At 35.5% G+C, this 22,559-nt stretch overlaps 2 protein-coding genes across 3 annotated transcripts in view; both read left to right on the plus strand.

Annotated features, from left to right (window-relative positions):
• Nucleotides 1-352: 352 nt before the first annotated feature.
• Nucleotides 353-5,785, plus strand: LOC119616272. The gene is made up of 4 exons (XM_037972608.1): nt 353-544; nt 1,490-2,189; nt 2,254-2,468; nt 5,722-5,785. Exons 1-2 carry the CDS (start codon nt 400-402, stop codon nt 2,047-2,049), a joined length of 705 nt encoding a protein of 234 aa, XP_037828536.1. The 5' UTR covers nt 353-399; the 3' UTR covers nt 2,050-2,189; nt 2,254-2,468; nt 5,722-5,785.
• Nucleotides 5,786-12,394: 6,609 nt separating this feature from the next.
• The window catches only part of LOC119616283 (chorion peroxidase), a 31,197-nt gene continuing 21,032 nt past the window's right edge, over nt 12,395-22,559 (plus strand). Inside the window, exons 1-2 of one of the 2 annotated variants that reach the window (XM_037972628.1) lie at nt 12,395-12,507; nt 12,783-13,020. In XM_037972628.1, the coding sequence (XP_037828556.1) occupies nt 12,927-13,020 (94 nt within the window). In that variant the 5' untranslated portion in view covers nt 12,395-12,507; nt 12,783-12,926. Of the gene's footprint in view, nt 12,508-12,782; nt 13,021-22,559 lie in introns of those variants that run through there. The other variant, XM_037972627.1, reaches the window with a different exon arrangement.

Below are 22,559 nucleotides of genomic sequence, written 5' to 3' on the forward strand. Positions count from 1 at the left end.
GATCCATCTAGGAAGGCTTTTGTTCAAAGGCGTGCCGCCATGCGTTTAGTCGAGCGACTTGGAGTTAAGTCGGTCGATACGCTTACCACGGACGAAAAATCGTCCCTAGGTTGGGCTAAAGCCCTACTGGCTCAGCCGGAGTGTTCTGACCCTCCTACAACCTCAGATGCAGCGGACCAAGCTACATCTGCAGGGCCTAAACGGCAGCGATCGGAGGAAGAACATGCTCTCCAGGCAGTCCCACAGCCGAAGACTAAACGTCAGAAGCAGTTCGAGACTCGTATAGTCAATAGACCCTACAGCGAAGTTGCCAAAAACCCGCTAGTTAGGGCCATTGTTGACAAGAGTGTCAACGACGGAGCTATCTCCCAGGACAAATGGTTGATAATCCGTCAAAAAATGCTGGAGGTGTATTGGAAAATTCTCAAAGAGAATCCCGGTCCATCTCCGCAGAATGATGATGCTGGCTGGTACCAAGGTCACATCAAACTGCTGGCGTGCACGAACGAGCGCTCAGCAAACTTGCTTAAGTTGGCGGTTACTAGTGTTTATAAAAAACCGACTTTTGGAAAAACCGGTTTTTCGGTTAACCGAAAATTAACCATTTCTAAAAAACCGGTTTGTCGGTTAACCGAGTATAAAAAACCGGTTAAACCGGTTAACCGAAATGTTTGGAAATCTTTAAAATATTATAATATATAGTTGAAAAATGTCATTTTGCGAAATATTATAAATTACTTAATAAGATATTTGCATTTTTTAGTATAGATATGTACATTAATATATCATAAGAAAACAAACTTATATAGATCTGAAGATATTATTGATTCGTTAGGTATATGGAAGTTGCCATACGAGGGATAAATTGACCATATATATCAATAGCAAAAATTATGCCCAGAACTATAAACAGTGTTCAGGTTCGCGACGATTGTCTCGACATAGACAGTGACCTCCCTCCACTCACTACGCCTGTGGTTGTTCAAATTACTGTGAATGACGCTTAGGAATATTGACAGGTGTCATTCTGACTTCCTGTCAATCAACCTAAGCGCCATTACAGTTTGTGAAAAACCCCAGCAGCATAAGTTCTCGGACGGCAACAACAATCCTTATGTTTCGATAAATAAAGTCCGTTTTGAGAACGTTTGAGAAACTTCTCGATTTTTACTATACTCACGCAGTAAACAAGTAAGTATATAGATAATATTTGTTTAACAATCTTAGGTCTGTTTTCATATGCACAAACGGAAAATAATGTTTAAAATTATCTATCCAAAATTTTTAAAAATCACAATAAAATATCAAAGAAAACATACAATTTTGTACTAAAAATTAGATTTTTTTGAAACCGGTTAACCGAGACTTAAAAACCGGATAACCCGGTTAACCGAAAACCAATGTTTTAAAAAACCGGTTTGCGAAAAACCGAAATATGCAATAAAAACCGGTTTTTCGGTTAACCGGTTAACCGGTTTATAAACACTAGCGGTTACGTCTATAGGGGAAGTGTGGCCCGGCGCGAAACTTGACGTGATCCCGGTTAGTGAGATACCTCGCAGACCGAGATCAATCACGGTTATTCCGGCGGAACCACACGAACCAGAGGCGATTCTGGCGTACCTTCAGAGTGGAAACCCTGACCTACCTACCCACAATTGGAAGGTAGTCAAGGTCTCCGAACCTGAAGGTGCTAACAGAAAGGCGGTCGTGGTCCTTAATAAGGAATCGTTGCCGTTACTCCGAGAGAAGCAAGGCAAAGTATACTACGGATTTGATAGTATCAAGCTGCGCGTCTACCGGGGTGACGACAAACTAGACCCCAAACCGGTAAGCACGGACGGAGGAAAGGTAGACGATACCACTAACTCTGACGACCAAATGGACGCCCAATCAAGTACAGACTTGATTGGGAATCTATTTGATAGCCAGGGCGAAGTGATTGACGAAGACGAGCTTCTGAAAACAGACCCAGAAGACGCCGACGTCACAATCGTCTACGACCCTGACCAAGATGAAGGTGATCCAAGTGAACCTTCACCACTCTAAAGCAGCTTCAGCTGCATTACACCTCCACCTTGGATATCAAGGGGAGGATATAGCGTTGATCCAAGAGCCGTGGACCCATAACGGCAACATACTTGGAATCAACGTAAAAGGCTATAAAATACTATACGCAAAAGGCACAGGTAACATTAGATCTTGCATACTTGCTAAAAGCACCCTAAATATCTTCATTCTATCTGATTACAGTGATGAAGATACAGTAACCGCAGCATGGGAGACAGAGGAATCCACAATGTGGATCCTCTCCTGCTATATGGCGCACGACCAGACAGACCCCCCGCCAAGTAACACGGTCGTCAGGGCAGTAAGTGCAGCAAACGGAAAACGCATCCCTGTTATTATAGGCGCAGATGCAAACGCACACCATACACTATGGGGTAGCACCAACATCAACACACGAGGTGAGTTCGTATTAGACTTCATTTTAAACCATAATCTTGAAGTAGTAAATAGAGGTTCAGAACCTACATTTGTAGTTGCAAATAGACAAGAGGTACTGGACATAACGCTTGTAAATACAAGTCATTCGCACATAATCCGAAACTGGAAAGTATCGGAAGATTGTTCCTTTTCAGATCATAGATATCTCGTATTCTCAATAGAAAAAACACAGGAAAGGAAAACCCCCTTTCTAAACAGAAGAAAGACAAGATGGGAAGAACAAAATCGAATCCTGACAAGTCTTCTTCAAAATACGCCGGAAATAAACAATACAGCAGATATTGATAGAGCTGTAGACAACCTTACACGCTCTCTTAATCAAGCAACAAGAAGAACATGCAAACCTTCGATACCAAAGGGTAAAAGTAAACCTCCTTGGTGGTCCTCGGAAATAGCGAAGACTAGGAATAGATGTCGCAAACTTTTCAATGAGGCCAAAAGATCAGGTGAATGGTCCACATATAAAGCCTCATTGAATAAATTTAAGAATCAGGTTAGGAATGCTAAACGCTGCTCATGGAGAAGCTTCTGTGGTAGCATCGAAAGCTCTTCAGAGACAAGTCGTTTATGCAAAATCCTGTCTAAATCACAAACCGTTCAAGGCTACATCCAAAAGCAAGACGGTGAGTGGACAACGAGTGGACAAGAATCCCTACAGGAATTAATGGACACTCATTTCCCAGGTAACTTACCATTGGATACTACAATGGAAAGACCACAAACGTATTGTCAAACCCCGATCGGAATCACTATAGACGAGGGAATGATAAAATGGGCAATAAACAGCTTTAACCCATATAAGTCACCGGGCCCGGACGGCATAATTCCAGCTGACCTGCAATATAATGCAGAATTAGTTATACCATGGCTACTTGAAATATTTCAAGCCTGTCTTACATGGTCATACGTACCAGAACAATGGACCAAATGCAGTGTGACGTTTATCCCCAAAGGAGGAAAAACAACGCACATTAAGGCAAAAGATTATAGGCCCATAAGTCTATCATCGTTTCTGCTTAAGACCCTAGAGAGGATCATTGACGTCCACATAAGATCGTCAATAGATCCTATGCTCCTATCTCCCTCACAACATGCCTACACCAAAGGCAAATCAGTTGAGACGGCCCTACACTCACTAGTGGGACATATAGAAAAGTCCTTGGAATTTGGTGAATACACGTTAGTGGCCTTTCTGGACATAGAAGGAGCCTTTAACAACGTCAAACCCGACATCATCATATCAGCTCTAGAAGAGCTCGGTATTGAGACATCAGTGATTAAATTCATAAAAGACCTTCTTCAACACAGGATTATCCGTTCTAACATGGGAATGGCATGTATTCAAAGAATGGCAATCAGGGGCACACCTCAAGGTGGAGTCCTATCACCACTTTTATGGAATGTGGCCATAAACAGCCTACTAATGAAACTGGACAACCAAAGATACAAGACTGTCGCTTACGCAGATGACGTTGCGGTAGCAGTATCAGGTTTCCATCTGAATACGATATCTCAAAGACTCGAATCAGCACTCAATCTACTAAGTAAATGGAGCGTTGATAGTGGTTTGAGTGTAAACCCTAGTAAAACCGAACTTGTACTCTACACCAGGAAATACAAGATCGAAAATTTTACCCTACCTCGACTAAATGGAGTCGTACTCTCACTTTCGAACAGTGCGAAATACCTAGGGGTGATACTTGATAGTAAACTATCATGGAAGGAAAATATCACAGCCAGAGTAAACAAAGCCTTAATGGCAATGTACATTTGCAAGAAGGCCATAGGAAAAAGATGGGGACTAAATCCCAAACTGGTAAATTGGATCCATGAAGCGGTTATTAAACCTATTCTCTTTTACGGGGCTGTTGTCTGGTGGAAAGCACTGAACAACAACTCCAATTGTATACTTCTTGATAAGGTACTAAGAAGGATAGCAATCCTTATAACAGGAGCACTGAGAACAACTTCAACCAAATCTCTATTCGCAATGCTTAATTGGATCCCAACGGATCTGATAGCCAGAAAACTGGCACTCATCACTGCCCTCAGACTTGATGCCATAAATGCTTGGACACACAGGCCATACGGCTATTATGAGGGAAACATCTTTCCTCCCGGGCAATATTGATTACTGCACACCCAAACCTTTCCTCCGTAGGGACTTCGGATACACAATATCCGAAAACTCTTCACCGGAGGAGAACAGTTCCCCAAGAACCCTCCTGGTATATACGGATGGTTCTAAAAAAGGGGAACGAGTTGGAGGTGGCATTTTTATCCCTGAATTTGGAACTAAAATAAGCTTTAGGATACAGAATAATTGTAGTCCACTACAGGCTGAACTATCAGCCATAAAAAGAGCAGCAAATTGGCTTTGGTACTACAGAATATCAAACAGAGATATTCACATTTGTACCGACAGCCAAGCTGCTATCAAATCCCTGATTGGTGTATATACTACATCTAAACTAGTCCAGGAATGCCGGGCATCCTTAAACAGGATGGCGAGACATTCAATAATCGTGCTCAAATGGGTACGGGGACACGGGGATTTGACTGGCAACTATATCGCTGATGAATTAGCGAAACTAGGAGCCTCAATGTCCGACAGAGACATAGACATCTTTTGCGGAATACCGCTAAAAGCTTGCAAGACCATAATAGATGGAAAGTTCTATGAAATTTCTCAGACAAGATGGCGTAATGAACCAACTTGTATCAATACCAGGAAGATATGGCCAAATTTGGACAGTAAACGCACGTCATATCTTCTGCAACTAAACCGCCCTCATATCAGCAACCTTGTTGCTGTCATTACGGGGCATATCTCATTGGGAAACCATGCAAGAAGACTTGGAATTCCCCACAACGACTTCTGTAGAAGCTGTCAAGACGAAGAGGAGGAAGAATCCATCGAACATCTTCTCTGTCAATGCCCTGCGCTAGCGGACACTCGATCCGTATATCTAGGAAAACGACTATTTGATGACTCGTCAGAACTATCCAATCTAGGACTGGATAACATAAATGCCTTCATCAGGCACAGTAACTGGTTTTAGGACCACCAAGCCATAATTAAGGCACTCACTAGTCCGCAAGGACAGACCTCTCAATCTTCTCCTCCACTTCAATTTCTCTTCTATGACTTAATCCTAAACTATCTTCTACTATCCTCTACCCTCTTTCTTTTATATTTTATTATCTTTACAGGTATCACAAAGGGACCAACAGGACCCAAGTGTGCGTCTTTGCAGCCTGAATACCTAACCTAACCTAGCTTTTCCACAAAATTTGTAAATTTATTTTCGAAAAGTTTAAACATTTTAGCACCCTTAGATCAGATTTTTGGAAACCTATTCAGGATTTTCATACATAGCGTTGTACTTTTCATAATATACATATATTTCGATCCAATTGACATTGCTGGTGGAGCAAATTGTGTTCTACTATAATGGAAATTTTCTTTTCCCAATTGTTTTAAATGCTTATTTTCGACAATAAATCCGTTAAAATTGCAAAAAATAAAAAAATATAACGAATTTGACAATATTTGGATTGGGTAAAAATATTAAATATTAATATTATTTTTGAAGTTAAAATCGGGAAATCTGCACTTTACTATTTTTAGGTTAAAATATCGGCAAATCTGGCCTGGGCGTTGCATATGTGAACATACAGTGTCTCACATAAATATTCGAATTTAGTTAGACTTGATACAATAAAATTCCTGTTTAACCGTCTTGTCTATACCAGAGCAGAATTACATATGTACATCAATACCCAACATACCCGGATATGTCATACAATTTATATTGCTATTTCATCTTTTTATATATATTTCTAGTGTATAATTTAGATTATTAAAACTAATTTAATAAAACGCCAGTACAAATAAATTAAATAGTTTTTGATCACATACTATTAAATTTTAGTCATTTTTTAAAAGTTTTCTCATTGTTTTCTTAATTACAAAAATATCATATGGGCAATTCCATGAAAAGGTAAACCACGACTGAAAAAACAAAGCCCCTATAACTTCTGCATTTTTAAAGATAATTCAACAAAATTTGGTATATGATCTTTTGTAGCGCCAAAGACGAAGACTGTTGAAAATTTTTGAAATCGGTCTATTTTTACACCTCGCCGCCATACAAACGGAACCGAAAATATCACTTTTTAGCTCATAATTCTGTTAATTATAATAGTATCCCTTCAAAAATCGGCATATCTAAAAGGTTTATAAGCCTAAACCTTTATGATTTTCATAGCGATTGGACCTAATTTGACCCTAGTTCCATTCAAAGTTTAATTTTAGAAAAACACTTAAACGTCCGTAACTCACCTCTAATCACTAGTATTATGATAAAATTTGGCAGAAATAAGTTTTATATGAATTAAAATCACACCCTAGAATTTTATGAGGATCGGTCCATATTTGACCCTAGTCGCCATATAACTTCAGTTTTTTATTTTTATCTATAAACATGTATATAGGTCGGCCATGTCCGACTGCACTTTCCTACTGCTTTTGATTTGTTGAAGTGTGTGTATGCATATACATATTTCCAAAATATATATTTTATAACCTAAAAAAAATCAGGAGAAAAATCTGTCACATACGATGTGTCACGTACGATATTTAAATATGTTCATTATAAAATTATATTAATTTCATTTTTTATTTAAAAATTATGGATTACTAATGAAAAATATGTCCCATAGTGTAGAAATTAAAACAAAAATGATACACCTACAGAATTCGCAGATTTTCGTAAATATGTCACGTATGTTATCGCCATATTTTAATCCATATTTTGGAAAACAAGGTTCCGAATGGCAAGATTCCTTTTGCAAATATAGTATTCTTTAAATGGAACAGAATGACAAAATTGTTTTCCAAGTACTCCTAATTTTACAAAATCTATACCACTTTGAAGGCGTGCGAATGTCACATACAATCGTATGGAATTGCCCATATGCAGAAAACCTAAAGAAATTGTTTTTGCTTTCGTAAGTAGGGAACATTTTTGCAAAAAAAGATTGCTAAGTCATGGTCAAAAATTAAAATTTGAAAATTCAAACTTAAATATTTTTGTTTAAATAAGAAGAAAATTATTATAATCGGTATAATTTTACTTTACTAAGTCATATACAATAAAAAAATAATTTCAACAAAATCGGTCCATATTTGTAAATGTTACAGGGTCCATAAATATTTCACATTCAAATTTATGAGCAATGACACATGACTCTGTATTTGAAATTTAGCTAAATTTTTTTATAAGATACAAGAATATATATAATTCTAATAATAAAACATAAAATCTATCTTCGTCAACGCTGATGACGAAGATAGATTTCCCTGTATGTCGAAATAGAAAAAAAGGCGCAAAGGAATATTATTTGTTGAGAATGCCGCTTGTCACAATATATAATACTTTTTGCTAAAACATTGAGATACAGTTTTCTGGTCTAGGCATTATTCAATGCGTTAAGGGTTATTTGGATAAAATTTTCTACGTAAACAAATTTTTACAGTAGAACACTAAAGAAAAACAAGATTATTTTCTCAACTGAGTCTACCAAAAATAACTTATTAAGTTATTTTGCACACGCTCCACCATTATTATGCGATTAATCTGTATCCGTACCTTGGTCAATTTTGAAAATAACTGGAAAATGTTGGTGGTCCATAAATTTCCCATTTCTCGGAAATATGCTTTAATAATAAAGTCCCTTATTTATTCAACAATCGTAACATATACTGTAAATTGTGAAAATCAAACCACATTTACCCCTTACCATACATACAAAGTCACTCTTGGTAAATGTATTTTATGTTCATAATTGTCGTATTAATACTAGTTAGTATCGCTATGATAAAATTTAATGCATCTACAAAAATTCATGAGAAGCAGAAATGCATCTGTCGAAGTTTGATAGGCCAACTCTGTAGAATTCGGTCGATAATTGACCCATGATCCAATAGGGGAAATCGATCATTATAATGAGGAATTGTTTTACTAAATTAAGTGAGAATGTGCACATAAGTAACCTAAACGCCCATATATGTACAACTACAAACTTATAGCTGGTGCAGGGTATCAATACTTTTTGTGATTGTTTTAAAATAAAAATGTTTGCGAAGTGAATTATTTCGATATTACGTAAAAATATAGATTCTTTTAACTATTTTAGAAGTTTTAATTCTAATTTGAAACCAATTTTTATAAACATATCGACGATTTAAAAATCACATATGTATTTGTTTTCTTGAAAGTTTTTACTAGTAAAGCGTTCATTTACTATAACTACGAAATCTATAATTTTTCTTGTTAATTTTAAATTCGATCGTTACTTACCTCACAAAATCTAATCTATCTATCATTCGATTTCAATCATATACATACATAATTTGAGTATAAGACCCGTTACATCGAAATGGAAAACGTTCACTTACCAAAAATAACTCATTCATAAAACTTTCATTTTCGAAACACTCATTCATAATTACTCTAAATGGAATATTTAACATTATATTTTTTAATAATTGCATAATTATGTTGTAAATTCGTCCTGTGTAAGCGCTTAAAATGTTAAAAGAAAAATAATTGACCAATTTAGATTAAAAAATAAATTTATATCTTTATAATCAAGGCCGATCAATTAAATACTTATAGGAAATGTAGGCAAACCTGTATTGTATATAAAAGAAAATTATTTCACATAAAATATAAAATATTTAAAATTCATGAAATCTTGTAAATTTGTTTTAATTTAATGAAATCTTTATATTTTTTACAGCGAAAGATATGTGCATTATGTAATGACTTCTTTTTGGGCGGCAAAATACTATAGCACTGCCTTATAGCTAATACTGTCCTGAAAATATAAGGCTATTTTTTTATAAAGGCTATTTTTTAATAAAAAAGTTCCCGCACCGAAAGCAATTTCTAAAATGCTTTTGTTCGTTTTTTTTTTTCAAAAATTATTTTCATAATTTTCATATAAAAGTATGTAACATGCAATATTATCGCGATTTGTTAAAATTTCCATAACAAGGATTTAAGGAACATTGTTCTCTTTAAGATAATGTAATACAAATGCAAAAATGTTGGCAAAAATATTTATTTTTCTCATATAGAAAAAGTAAAATTTATACAAAACTTCATCGCCTTTGGTGCGGAAACTTTTTTCACGATGAGTAGTGTCTCAAAACTAACGAACTAATTCGCAAACGTTCCACAAATGTATGTACGTATGTAACTCAACAAAAAAATGCCGCGAGTTGGGCCACTTATATTCGACACATGGAATAGTCTTCCAGATTGCTACAATGAGGTGAAGAAGTTGGAATTTTCCGACTTTATTCGGATCGAAATATTTGTGAAGTAAGAAGCCAACTAACCAATAATAATTTAGAGTCGTGTTTGAAACTTAAAACCAAGGACCCGAAAACTTTTTATTTCAATTTTTTTCTATCATATAAATATCTTTTTTGTTAAAAATAAATTTTGATTTGTTGAAAAAAATATTAAAATAATTTTTATTTTCAAATAATTATGATCCAAACTTTCTAAATTGAATTTGTTCGAAATAAAAGTTAATGTTGTAGGTAAATGTTTAATTTATGGTCAATTATGGACCAATCCTTATAAAATTTGACAAGTATTTTATTTTTAAATTATATCAAATATTATTTTCAAGCCAGTTATGAGCGTTATATACCTTTTCTGAAGAGGGCCTTATATAGGGGATAGGGTTAATTATTTACCAATTCTCATAAAATTTGACACAGGGAATTTTGTAGAAAATTTCATTGTTATACACGAACAGCCAGTTATAAGACACTTGTATGGGGGATAGGCGAAATCATGGACCGGTATTGCTCATATTTGATACTAAATAGACCTTATCAATAGAGAAATTTTCAAACCTTGATTTTGTTGGCCTGTGTTATTAATAAGATCGTCAATATTTGTGGTATCATGTAGATAAATAAAAAATAAATATATTTTTAAAGTGAATTCATAAAGAATTTGTAACTTTTTAATAAACTAAAATTGTGTGGCTCTTTTAAAACCTAAGTTTTGTTATTTGTAAACTTTGGCCCTTCTGACTCAAAAATTTGCAGACCCCTGACCTAGATATAGAGATGCCAAGTTATTATGGCCGTCTTTTAATGAGAAACACACAAGACACTTTATAACACGAAATAGGCGGGATATATTGTGGTTGATACACTGGGTGCTAGGCAGACATGCAAGTCGGCATGGGTTCCACTTCAATCAGTACTGTCGCAGTTGCAGACAGGAAAGAGGAAGGACTTCCATCTTCTCCGCTCCTTCTCCCGATCTAGCCGCTAGAGAACTGTTTTCTTGGCAGTTACATCATATCCAACCTTTGCGAGATATCTGGGTCTATACTTAATGACATCTTGAGATTTCTCAGGGTTACAGGCTGGATCTAATACTATACAATACTGCATCTGACGAGTGGAGTGGTCCTGTCAAAGCGGAGTCCCTTCGACTCTACTCGACTATTCGCGCGCAGTGAACTACCACGATAACCAACCAACTAATATTTAAATTGAAAGAGTAATTCATTTCTTAGAACAAACCCATTTGGTCGAATTTTACCTTAATATCATAATTTTTAAGCGATTTATTGACAAATGATTTTCTGTATAATGTATTATGAACATATGCATGTATGTTCATAAAATTATTCAGATTTTGGTTTTTAGAGAACTTCCCAGGAAAAACTTTACTTACCCGGTAAATAGGCAAATAATATTGGTGCAAATTGGAAGTACTTACTTTTGGGGTGAATAACTAATTATTTTTCTTCGACGCAGTTCAAAAAATAACTGGTTACAAATGTGCTTACCCGATTTTCCCGAGCTTAAACCTGGCTCTAAAGTTATTTTTTGTGTTTGCTAGTCTTTCCGCTTACTCAGTGCTTTATTTTATAGTACTTTTTGGAATAGTTTTTACATAAAAGTATAAATCGACGTTTAAAAAAAAAATACTGATATCAACTATGATTCGAACCACAAACTTTGGATAGATGCTTTAGATAATTGGACTGATGCTCTAGATAATTGGCTACAAATCCCATTCAAAAAATTAAATAATGTTATTGATAACGACTACTCATTACCAGTAATGTATTAAATAACTACATTATCCAGATAAATCATTATTAAATTTGAAGATTTTTTGCTGGGTTATTTATGTCGAATTTCACTATAGTGGTATTTTGAAGTTATTTTCTCGATCAAATGTTCCGATGTTCACCATTCTTTACACTTTCTAAAAGTGCAAAAGTACTTACATATATATAATTTTATCACAATTGCTGCTTAAGTAATAGATTTATTTCTGTTTAACGTTTTAACCGTGAACCGATTTCAATACCAAACATTTTTGATTAATAGAGAATATTTTGAGAAAATTGAATCTTCCTAGTTGTTTTCCTCTGGGTACCAGAATATACATATACCATATAAAGTATATACATACATATTATATATGGGGAATTTCGTGTCAAGTGACCCAACTTTAAAAAATGTATTTATATTCATGGGGTCTACCAGAGATATTTCGATGTGTTACAAACGGAATGACAAAAATCAATATATAGGCAACTTTTTTGATAGTGAGTAGATGTGAGTTAAGAGCGAAAACAGTAAACATTATTGTGTGCATTGTTTCTATAATATACAATATTAAATAAATACAAATGCAGGAGAATAAATGCATTTTGAATGTAAAATTCATTAAGGAAATCACATCACTGTATACATTATTATCATCCGTCATACGTCAGCGCATTAACGGCCATCGAACGCTGGCTTGTTGAAGAGTTGAAGTAGACTGAAACAAATTTATTCGTTCTGTAATCTCAAACAGTGTGGACGTGTCAATTTGATCGATTTTAACCAATCAACGTTTTGTTACATTAACATATTGATTTCACTAAATGTGCAAAATTGTAAACAACAATTCATTTGTTTTTTATTTCTATCACAATTCTATAAATCTGGAGTATTATTGGAAAAACAAAGTTTAAATACTAATCAGTTCTTATTATTTAGCTCTGTTGTAAATTTGTTTATAAAATAAACTGTAAAATTCGAAATTAATAGTATTCAAATCAATTTTGAAATCTCTAAATACATGCTCGTTTGTGAGCATTCGTTTATTAATTGCACTGTAAAAACAAATGATAAATTTAATTAAAATATTTTCTTTCTAATCTCGTAACAGTTAACAACAATAACAAAATTGGGTGTAAACATTTTCTACGCGCAAAAATTAATTAAAATTATTAATCTGTTCACTTAACACTTAACGAGTAAAAGATTAAAAATAATAAAAACAATAGTGTAAAATAAACACATTAAAAGCAAAATGTTTGCAAAACATGTAAGCTTTGCAATATTTTTTGTCATCAATTTATTTTGTTGTAAAATATTTGCCAATAATTTTGTACAATTTAAATTCGGTAAGTGAAAAAATAAAAACAATTTCGTATTTCAAAAATTTGGAAACAAAATTTAAATTCGTAATCACTACATTACAAAATCTACTTAATGTAAAATTTTATGATATACTGGTTTTAATCAGGCTTACAGCCCCAACTATAATGTGCATAAGCTACCTTAAGGTAATGTCAAAAGCGAACGAAAATACTATCAAATGCTTAAGAAAATCCGAAGAAACTTTTAGGGATGCCAATCCTTATACCGAAAATCCCGGGATTTTTCGGGGTTAGATTTAATTTGCAAATCCCGGTATTTTTTCTGGATTAAGGTATCCCGAATCCCGGGATTTTTCAAAATGAATCCCAGGATTTGTTACTAAATTTTTTTTAAATACTTTTTTGAGCCATAATTCGTTTGAAAATTACGATCTTTGTATATTTTTGTTTTTGACAGCACAGCTAATCTTGTACATTTTGAACCTTTTATTTTTTAAAGTGGTATGATACCACATATAGTACATACAAATTTAGTTTTTCATTTCGTCGTAGACCCAATAAGTATCCACATTCTTTGTCTATATTAGACTCAAATTTGGACCAAAATTAACACAAGAAATCCTAAAAGGGCCTCCTGAAAATCAATTTGATATTAATATCAATACATTACGATCAGCTATTTGATGAAATTCATTTTTAAAATGGAATCGATTTGAATCTACAAAAATAATACAAAAATTGTGTAAAATTAAATTTCTGCGGCTTTTCATACAAATTATCATTTTTTTTAAATTGATTTTCTTAAATGGAAAGTATTTTGTTGTCTGCGTAGTATTTTGCAAGAAAATAAACCATTCCTCGATCGAAATTCATCATACCTTTTCAAATCGATTGATTTCAAATCGTTCGAATTCCATCACATACCGTAATATTTATTTATTTCGGCACAGTCAAATATAAAATCTAGAAGATTTTGCATTTCAAGCTCTCTACAAATCTGAGTGATAACGTTAAAGGTAAATTAAATTTTTCTGAATGTATACCGATCGACTCAGAATCACTTTCTGAGTCGGCCGTAGTTTGACCCTAGCCCTCATACGAAACCACCTTTAAAAAATATCATAAACGTCCAAAAATTTACTTATAACCATAAGTATCGCGATGACATTCAGCATAACGAACCTTTATATAAAATTACATCCCTTTTCCCAATTTTTTGAGGATCGGAACATATAAAGCCTCTTTTAGAAATCTATAAAGCCTCTTTTAGAAATTTAGTTTTTCATCAATATATTGCTTAAATACATCGGAATTAACGTAAAATCCAAAATTTTTTTTATGAAAAATAATAATAATGGTGTAGGGTATCATATAGTCGGCCATGTCCGACTATACTTTCCTACTTGTTTTTATTTAGGAAATATCTATAAAAGTTCTTATTTAAGAATTGGAATTAATTGCATTGCTTTAATTTAAATTTCTCTTCTGCCGATTAAATTCCACAAGATTAATGTATAAAATACTTGAATTTATGTAATCCCGAAAAATCCCGCGATCCCGAAATATACCGGGATTGCAATTTTCAAAATACCGAATCCCGGGATTTGTAAAAGCCAGTTCCGTTTGGCATCCCTAGTACTTACGCTTCAAGTTAATCCCGGTTCACACAGAGAAACTTAATAATAATTACCTTTTTAAGTTGCCTTAATGTCTACACAGAGAAACTTTTGTTTCAGAAACTTAGTATTAATTGGATTGAGCCGGTTCACACAGGAAAACTTTTGATTTTGTGTCGGAGAAAAGGTTAGGTTAGGTTGATAGGAGGGTGTATCTACAGTGTTGCCAACTTAGTGCTTTTAGCACTATTTGCGGTGCTTTTTGGTGTGCCAAACGCGGAAAATTTTGCTCATGGTGCCTTTTTTCAAAAAGGCACTACAGTGGTGCTTTCTAATTTTATGACAGTGCATTTAGTGCTTTTTATACCCACCATCAAAAAAGATGAGTGGGGTATATTGATTTTGTCACTCCGTTTGTAACACATTGGTCGTAGACCCACAAAAGTATTAAATTCTAAGGCGATCTAACCATGTTCATCCGTCTGTTCATCTGTCCGTCCGTCTGTTGAAAGCACGATAGGGTTAGAACGGAAAGAGCAAGGGAGTTAAATTTTTCCACAAATATTTCTTATAGGTAAGGTTTGTTTGGTATTGCAAATGGACAATATGGGTCCACAATTTCGCATATCCCCCATACAAGTGGCCCCCCGAAAAACAGCTTTAACAGTCACAACTGTTTTAAACATACGAGTATAGCGATAAAATTTGGCATAAATAAGTTTTATATGCGCCAAAATCTCTGTACCAAATTTTATGGGATTCGGTCCAAAATTGACCTACCCCCCATACGAGTATAGCGATGAAATTCAACATAAGTAAGTTTTATATATGCCAAAATCTCTACTAAATTTTATAGAAATTGGTCTATAATTGACCCTACCCCCCATATAAGGTCTCCTTCAGAAAATGATTTAAACGGTCATTACTGACTTAAAAATACGTTATAGCGATGAAATTCGGCATAAATAAGTTTTATATAAGTCAAAATGTCTCTACCAAATTTTATGGGAATCGGTCCATAACTGACCCTACCTGCATCAAAATTTCTCTACCAAATGACATTAATACTCATTATCGACTTAAAAATATTCGACATAAATATGTTTTATATAAGCCAAAATCTCTCTAGCAAATTTTACGGCAATCGGTCCATAATTGACCCTACCCCCACATATGGTCACCTTCAAAAATTGATTTTAACGCTCATTACTGACTTAAAAATACGAGTATAGCGGAGAAATTCGAATTTAATTCGGATTTGTCGGTAGCGTACCCTACCCCCTATTAAGGTCCCCTTAAAAATATGAGTACAGCGATGAAAATTGACAAAAAATAAGTTTTATATAATTTTTTTACACAATTGAACCTATCCCTCATATATAAAGCCTCCATGATTACTTCATCGTTGTACTCGCAATAAAAAGATTTTTATTATAATTCTTTATGCCGAATTTTATGACGATTGGTCTATAACTGACCAACAAAACAAAATCTATGTACAAAATTTTATGGGTATCGATATATAATTGTCCCAACCCCATATAAGTTCCCCTTTAGATAATAACTTTTACGCTTATGACTGAATTAAAAATTCGAGAACAGCAATGAAATTCGAAACGAATAAGTGTTATACGAAATCTTTCTACCAAATTTTACGACAAACAGTTCATAATTGACACTACCTCTGATATATGTTCATGGTTAAAAAATTGGACAAAAATATTTTGTTTTTAAAAATTAATATTTTGTTAATTTGAAGATCACGTACATAATTGAATTAAGCCTTATCTCCCTGATGTTTACAGAGGAGCATTCCTTTTACGGCATAAGGTGGGTATATTGTTAAAATATTTTAAAATATTTGTGAATTTCAGGAGGTAATTTATTTAATTAATATTAAACATTTTCTCTATAATGTTAAGAAAACTGAGGGATCATTCTTTGATCTTTCTATTTGTACCACTTTTTGTTGTTTATTAGAATACGATCAGTTTACACTAAGGACTAAATTTTTCTTAAAAACTGTTTTAAATTTTTTTACACGGGTGCTCCAAATTTTTTTTTTTTATTTGTGTTAAGTTTTAAAAGCAAATATTCTTCGAAAACAAAAAACAAAATATTCAAAATACTTTACAATAAGTTATGTTATTCACTATCAGTGAAATTAACAATTTTTCCAGAACTCAAAAAACTTAAAAATAATATATATAGATTTTGCAAAAAAAAATATATTTCATAAGTTTTGTACAATTTTACAATTTGGGTGTGGGTACATCGGTTGGCCAGTTGGTAGTGTGCCTGTCAGTTTGAATGTTTAATGACATTTTACTATTTTTAAAATAACTTTTAAAATTCTCATCTTATTTATCTAATATTCGTCAAACATTAGTTTTAGTTCTTACGTTACTAAAAATCTAACTCACACAGATGAAAGACTTTAGTATGACACATGTTTTGTTTTGTTTTACCCAATGTTCTAAAAAACGAATTTTGGAGTCTTGTAGGAAATGAGCGAAATAATGTGCAATTTTTATTATAATAAACAATATTTGACTAAAAAAAACGTTAGTGCTTTTTTACCCATTTTCAGTTAGAAAATTACGCTTTTTTACCCCTTTTTAATTTTTTTTGCGCGCGTTTTGCTTGACCAATGTTGGCAACACTGTGTATCTACATCAAATCCGAAGAAATACGCTCTTGTTGTGCACTCCTTTTCATGGAAAATGTTTGTTGGTATTCACCAAATGTATTATAGTCCGATGTTCAGAAACTCAGTTTCCTGGAAGTAATTTCTATAAATTTTCTAATTAGTGTTATATCCGGAATAATATCACTCCTAAGATAATTTCGGCGAAAGCCTGACAATGGCAAAGAAAGTGCTCCATAGTTTCACTGTGTTCTACATTCGTCTGAATCCGCGCGTCCAAATTTGTATAAATGTGCTCGTAATCCTGTGTGTCCACTCAGAATACGTACAATCGTAGTAACCTCAGACTTGCTCTGTGTGAACCGGTACTAAAGAACTTTTTCTACAGCATTTACTTATATTTTTTCAAAATCAGCTGACATGAAAATGATGCCTTTAGTATGGCCTCTTTTTCCCGCTGAGAAGTTCTAGACAAACACACAAGAAAAATAATAAACAAGTGAAAGTGTTATATTCGGCTGTGCCGAATATAACCACAATCAACCGTATGCCATAAAAGGATCAACCGTATGCCATAAAAGGATCAATTAACTGACAGCTTTTCATAATTTTTTTAGACCGATTTAGGTTCATATTAACATGTTTACATCGAATATCACCCTGTACTCGCATTTTTATGTCAGTAATTAGCGTTAAAGTAATCTTCTGGAGGCAGGCTTATATGGGCGGGTAGTCCATATAAGAAATTCGGTAGGAAGATTTAAGTTCCTATGAAAGCTTCTTATATCAAATTTCATAACTGTACACGTTCATTTAAGCCAGAAATGATTGTTGAAGTAATTTTCTGAAGGGGGGTAGGGTCAATTATGGACCAATCCTCAATAAATTTGGTAGTGAGATTTTAACTCGTAAAAAACTTATGTGTGTCGAATGTTATTTATGTTGAATTTCATCGCTATACTAACACTTTTAAAACATATATGCCATTTAAGGGTGTTTTTCAACCCTCTAGCTCATACCGTTCGGATTCTATCGTGTTTTCAACAGACAGACAGACGGAAGGACATGGCCAGATCGTCTTTGAATTTAATAAGGACCCAGAATATATATACTTTTGTGATATATATATTATGGGTACAAACGAAATGACAAAATCAATATACCCCCATCGTTTTTGATGGTGGGTATAAAAACACATAAAATTTAAAAAACTCTTTAACTAGCTACCCAGCTATAATCTTTTGATATTTTTGATCACATTCCAGTCATTAATTACTCTTCTGCACTATTAAAATGATCATATATACGCTCATTTTCGGATCATAAATGATACTTTCGTCCGGAGTAAATAGTAACCTGAGCTGGCCGTGGAAAAATGGAATGTCTTTTACAGGAAAGAAGAACCTGAGGGAACTTTATTTGTAATAGGTATCGACCAGAAATCCATGGCTAGTCTTGCCAAGAATAAAGGTAGGGCTTACTTCGCCTCTAAATCTGTCATATTCAAAATTGGGAAGGTGCCGATTGGAAGGGCTGCTACAACAAGCCTCGAAAAGGACACTAAAAAACCTAAGACCACAGCATCAGTATCCACTACTGATAACGTTGAGGAGTCAAATCCTAAAATCGAGGAATTTACCATTTACTCGCCAGAAGAAAGTGTAGTTGCCCTTTCCAAAATTGGGAAGGCGCCGATTGAAAGGGCTGTCAAAACCGGCCCCGACAAGGACACTAAAACACCTAAGACAGTACCCAAAGCATCATTAGCAAGTACTAGCAACGTTGAGGAGTCAAATCCTAAAAGCGAGGAGGAAATCACTCACCCGCCAGAAGACAGAACAGCAATGCTCTCCAGAATTGGGAATGTGTCTATTAAAAATATTGCTATTCCTATGCCTGATAAGGACACCGCAGTGCCATCAACAGTACTCACTGCATTAATAGCCACTTCAGGCTATCCGGAGGAGTCAAATCCAAAGAGCGAGGAGGTGACCACCAACTCGCTGGAAGACAGTTTAATGGATGACCATGATTGAGGTTATCCAAATAAACCTCCATCGGAGCGAGACAGCTACCAACGCTCTGATGGCTAAAATCAACACAGGTAAAATACATATAGCTTTAATCCAGGAACCTTGGACGATTCGCAACAAGGTTTCTGGATTAAATCACGTAAATTTCCAACTTTTCTACGCTGATACAGGATCTCGCCCGAGAACATGTATCTTATGTCACAAGAACTTATGTTTTCTCCTCTCAACAGGATTATCAACATCGGATGCAACGGTGCTGAAGCAAGGTCGTGGCAACATATTCCTTGCATCTATTTATCTGCCTTTCGATTCTCCGACACTACCACCAACGTCGGATCTGATGAAACTGGTTGAAGAGGCACAAAGGAAAAATAAGAAAATTGTAATAGGTTGTGATGCCAACTCGCATCATGTAGCTTGGGGTAGTACAAACACCAATCGCAGGGGACAAGCCCTCATGGATTTCTTTAATACTAAAGACTTGATAACATTGAACTTAGGTAATAAAGCTACCTTCGTCAATAGAATCAGAGAAGAAGTATTAGATATAACTATATGTTCAGAAGAGCTTATAAACGAAATTCAGGATTGGAGAGTTTCGGACGAGCACTCCTTTTCTGATCATCGGTACATAAGATTCAAAATACTAAGGCCACCACCAAAGCCGATAAAGTTTCGGAATAAGTCTAAAACTAATTGGACAATGTTCGGGACCTTACTAAAGAACCGTTTAGGTCAGGACACTTTTCAATGTCGAAATAAAGAGGATATAGATGCCAAAGTGGAAACGTTCACAAGTGCCCTGGTTGAATCGTTCGAGGACAGCTGCCCTCTGCGAGAGCGGAGATCTGCCCAGGAAAAACCCTGGGTAACTGGGGAGATCCGGAACCTTGGGAAGACTCTTCGCAAACTATTTAACCGGGCACGGCGTAAAAAGACCGCAGTATACTGGGATGAGTATCGTAATAAACTTGGTGAATATAAGAAAATCGTTCGAAAAGCCAAACGAGACTCCTGGAAACTTTTCTGTGAACAGGTAGATAGCGTAAATGACGTATCGAAGATAAAAAAAATTCCTATCCAAAACTCATGTCCAACCGGAATCTATGATCGATGACACGGGCAGGAGGCTTGAGGATATGGAGGAGACAATGAAACTCCTAATGGATTCTCATTTCCCACCCGGTATATCGAATAACATAGATGAACCGATATTGGAGGAAGGGGAGGGTAACACGGAAATAGTTATTACAACTGACATGGTGAAAGGGGCAATCAAGAGCTTTGCTCCCTATAGAGCTGCAGGGCAGGATGGAATTTTCCCGGCACTTTTGCAGATGGAGGCGGGACTGGTTTCCGTACATCTGTCACAGATATTCACTGCATGCTTAAAATTGGCATATACCCCAGTTAAATGGCAGGATGCAAGGGTAATATTTATACCCAAACCAGGGAAACCTAGCTATGCGACACCTAAGTCCTATCGACCGATAAGTCTTACGTCCTTCCTACTTAAAACCTTGGAACGGATAGTCGATAGCATGGTTAAAAGCAGCATACCATACAATGACCTTAAATATAAGCAGCATGCTTATGTAAAGGGACGATCGGTGGAAACCGCTTTAAATGAAGTTGTCCACTACATAGGTGAATCTTTCGATAGCAAACTGTATACACTGGCAGTATGCATTGACATCGAAGGCGCTTTCAATAACGTGCACACTGATACCCTTATCCAATCCCTAGACCAGTTTTATGTTGACCGGGTGCTCCGTAACTGGATCAACTACATGCTAAGGAACAGATGGATAAGCTGCGAGATGTACGATATAACTATCAGGAAAAAGGTATTTCGCGGTATACCACAGGGTGGCATTTTGTCACCTTTACTCTGGGTCACCACGATTAATAGCCTCCTAAGGACCCTAACCGAGAAAGGACTTAGACCTGTCTGCTATGCAGACGATGTCGTAATACTTTTAAAGGGAAAGGATCCAAATTACTTGTGTAGAAGAGCTGAGGAGGCTCTGAATACGGCCTTGAGCTGGGCTCAACCGAGAGGCCTCATTGTTACCCGGCGAAGACGGAAATCTGTCTTTTCACAAGAAAGACAAAAATTTCTACATATACTGAACCTTGCTTCTTGGGCAAGAAGATACCGGTGACAGACAAAGTTAACTACTTAGGTGTAATACTTGACCGGAAATTAAAATGGAGACACCACATAGAGGATAGGATCAACAAGGCACATCGGTGCTGGGCGATATGTAGGAGAACCATAGGCATGAAATGGGGTCTTAGTCCTACTATGACAAATTGGCTTTATAAAAGTGTAATTAGACCAATTCTAGCTTATGCTTCAATAATCTGGTGGACTGCTTTGGACAAAAAGTGTTATATCAAACTACTACAGGGAGTTCAGCGTACATGCTGCTTGGGTATAAGTGGTGCCATGTGTACTACTTCAACCAAGGCTCTGGAAACGTTGCTAGATATTCCACCCATTGAAACATATATAAGATATGAGGCGGCGCTTACAGCCGAACGGCTCTTTACTTTAGGCGAACTGGCCAAAAACGGTTATAGGACACGTCATCAATGTATACTGGACACATTGGAAGGTTATACACATTCATCGGACGTGCCTGATCGCATACCAGACACTGAATATGTCGGAAACTTTGAAACGCTAATCCCAGATAGAATGTCTTGGTCAAGCGGAACATTAGAGCAAATACCAGTAGGAATCCGTTGCTACACGGATGGCTCTAAATTAGGGGACAAAGTGGGTCTGGGGTTCTATATTGAAGACCCAGAAACAGAAATATACCACCGTTTACCTAATCATAACACAAGCTTCCAGGCAGAAGTACGAGCAATAACGGAATGTGTAAATTGGATTAGAATAAATATGGCGCCCACAGGGCTTAATATATTTACCGACAGCCAGAAGGCAATTTGTGCGATATCAGGTGATAGAATTAAATCTAAGACCGTATTGGATTGTAAGAAAGCTTTAACTGAATACTCTCCCAGAGGTAAGGTTCACATCATATGGGTACCAGGCCACTCGGGAGTAATCGGCAACGAAAGGGCGAATGTAATAGCTTTAAAGGGAAGGGAGCTCGATGTAGTTAACCTGACAAACGCAAAACCATTCGACGCAACAAAAGCTGAATTAAAAATATGGATGAGAGAATCCCATAAGGCCTCTTGGAATAATGAAACGGTGGGTAGAACCACAAAGATTCTATGGGGTGACCCTGA

The sequence above is a fragment of the Lucilia sericata genome, unplaced genomic scaffold (genome assembly GCF_015586225.1).
Source record: "Lucilia sericata isolate MDLA Ls3-8-SP2 unplaced genomic scaffold, ASM1558622v1 Contig000064F_arrow, whole genome shotgun sequence".
NCBI classification, from domain to species: Eukaryota; Metazoa; Arthropoda; class Insecta; order Diptera; family Calliphoridae; genus Lucilia; species Lucilia sericata.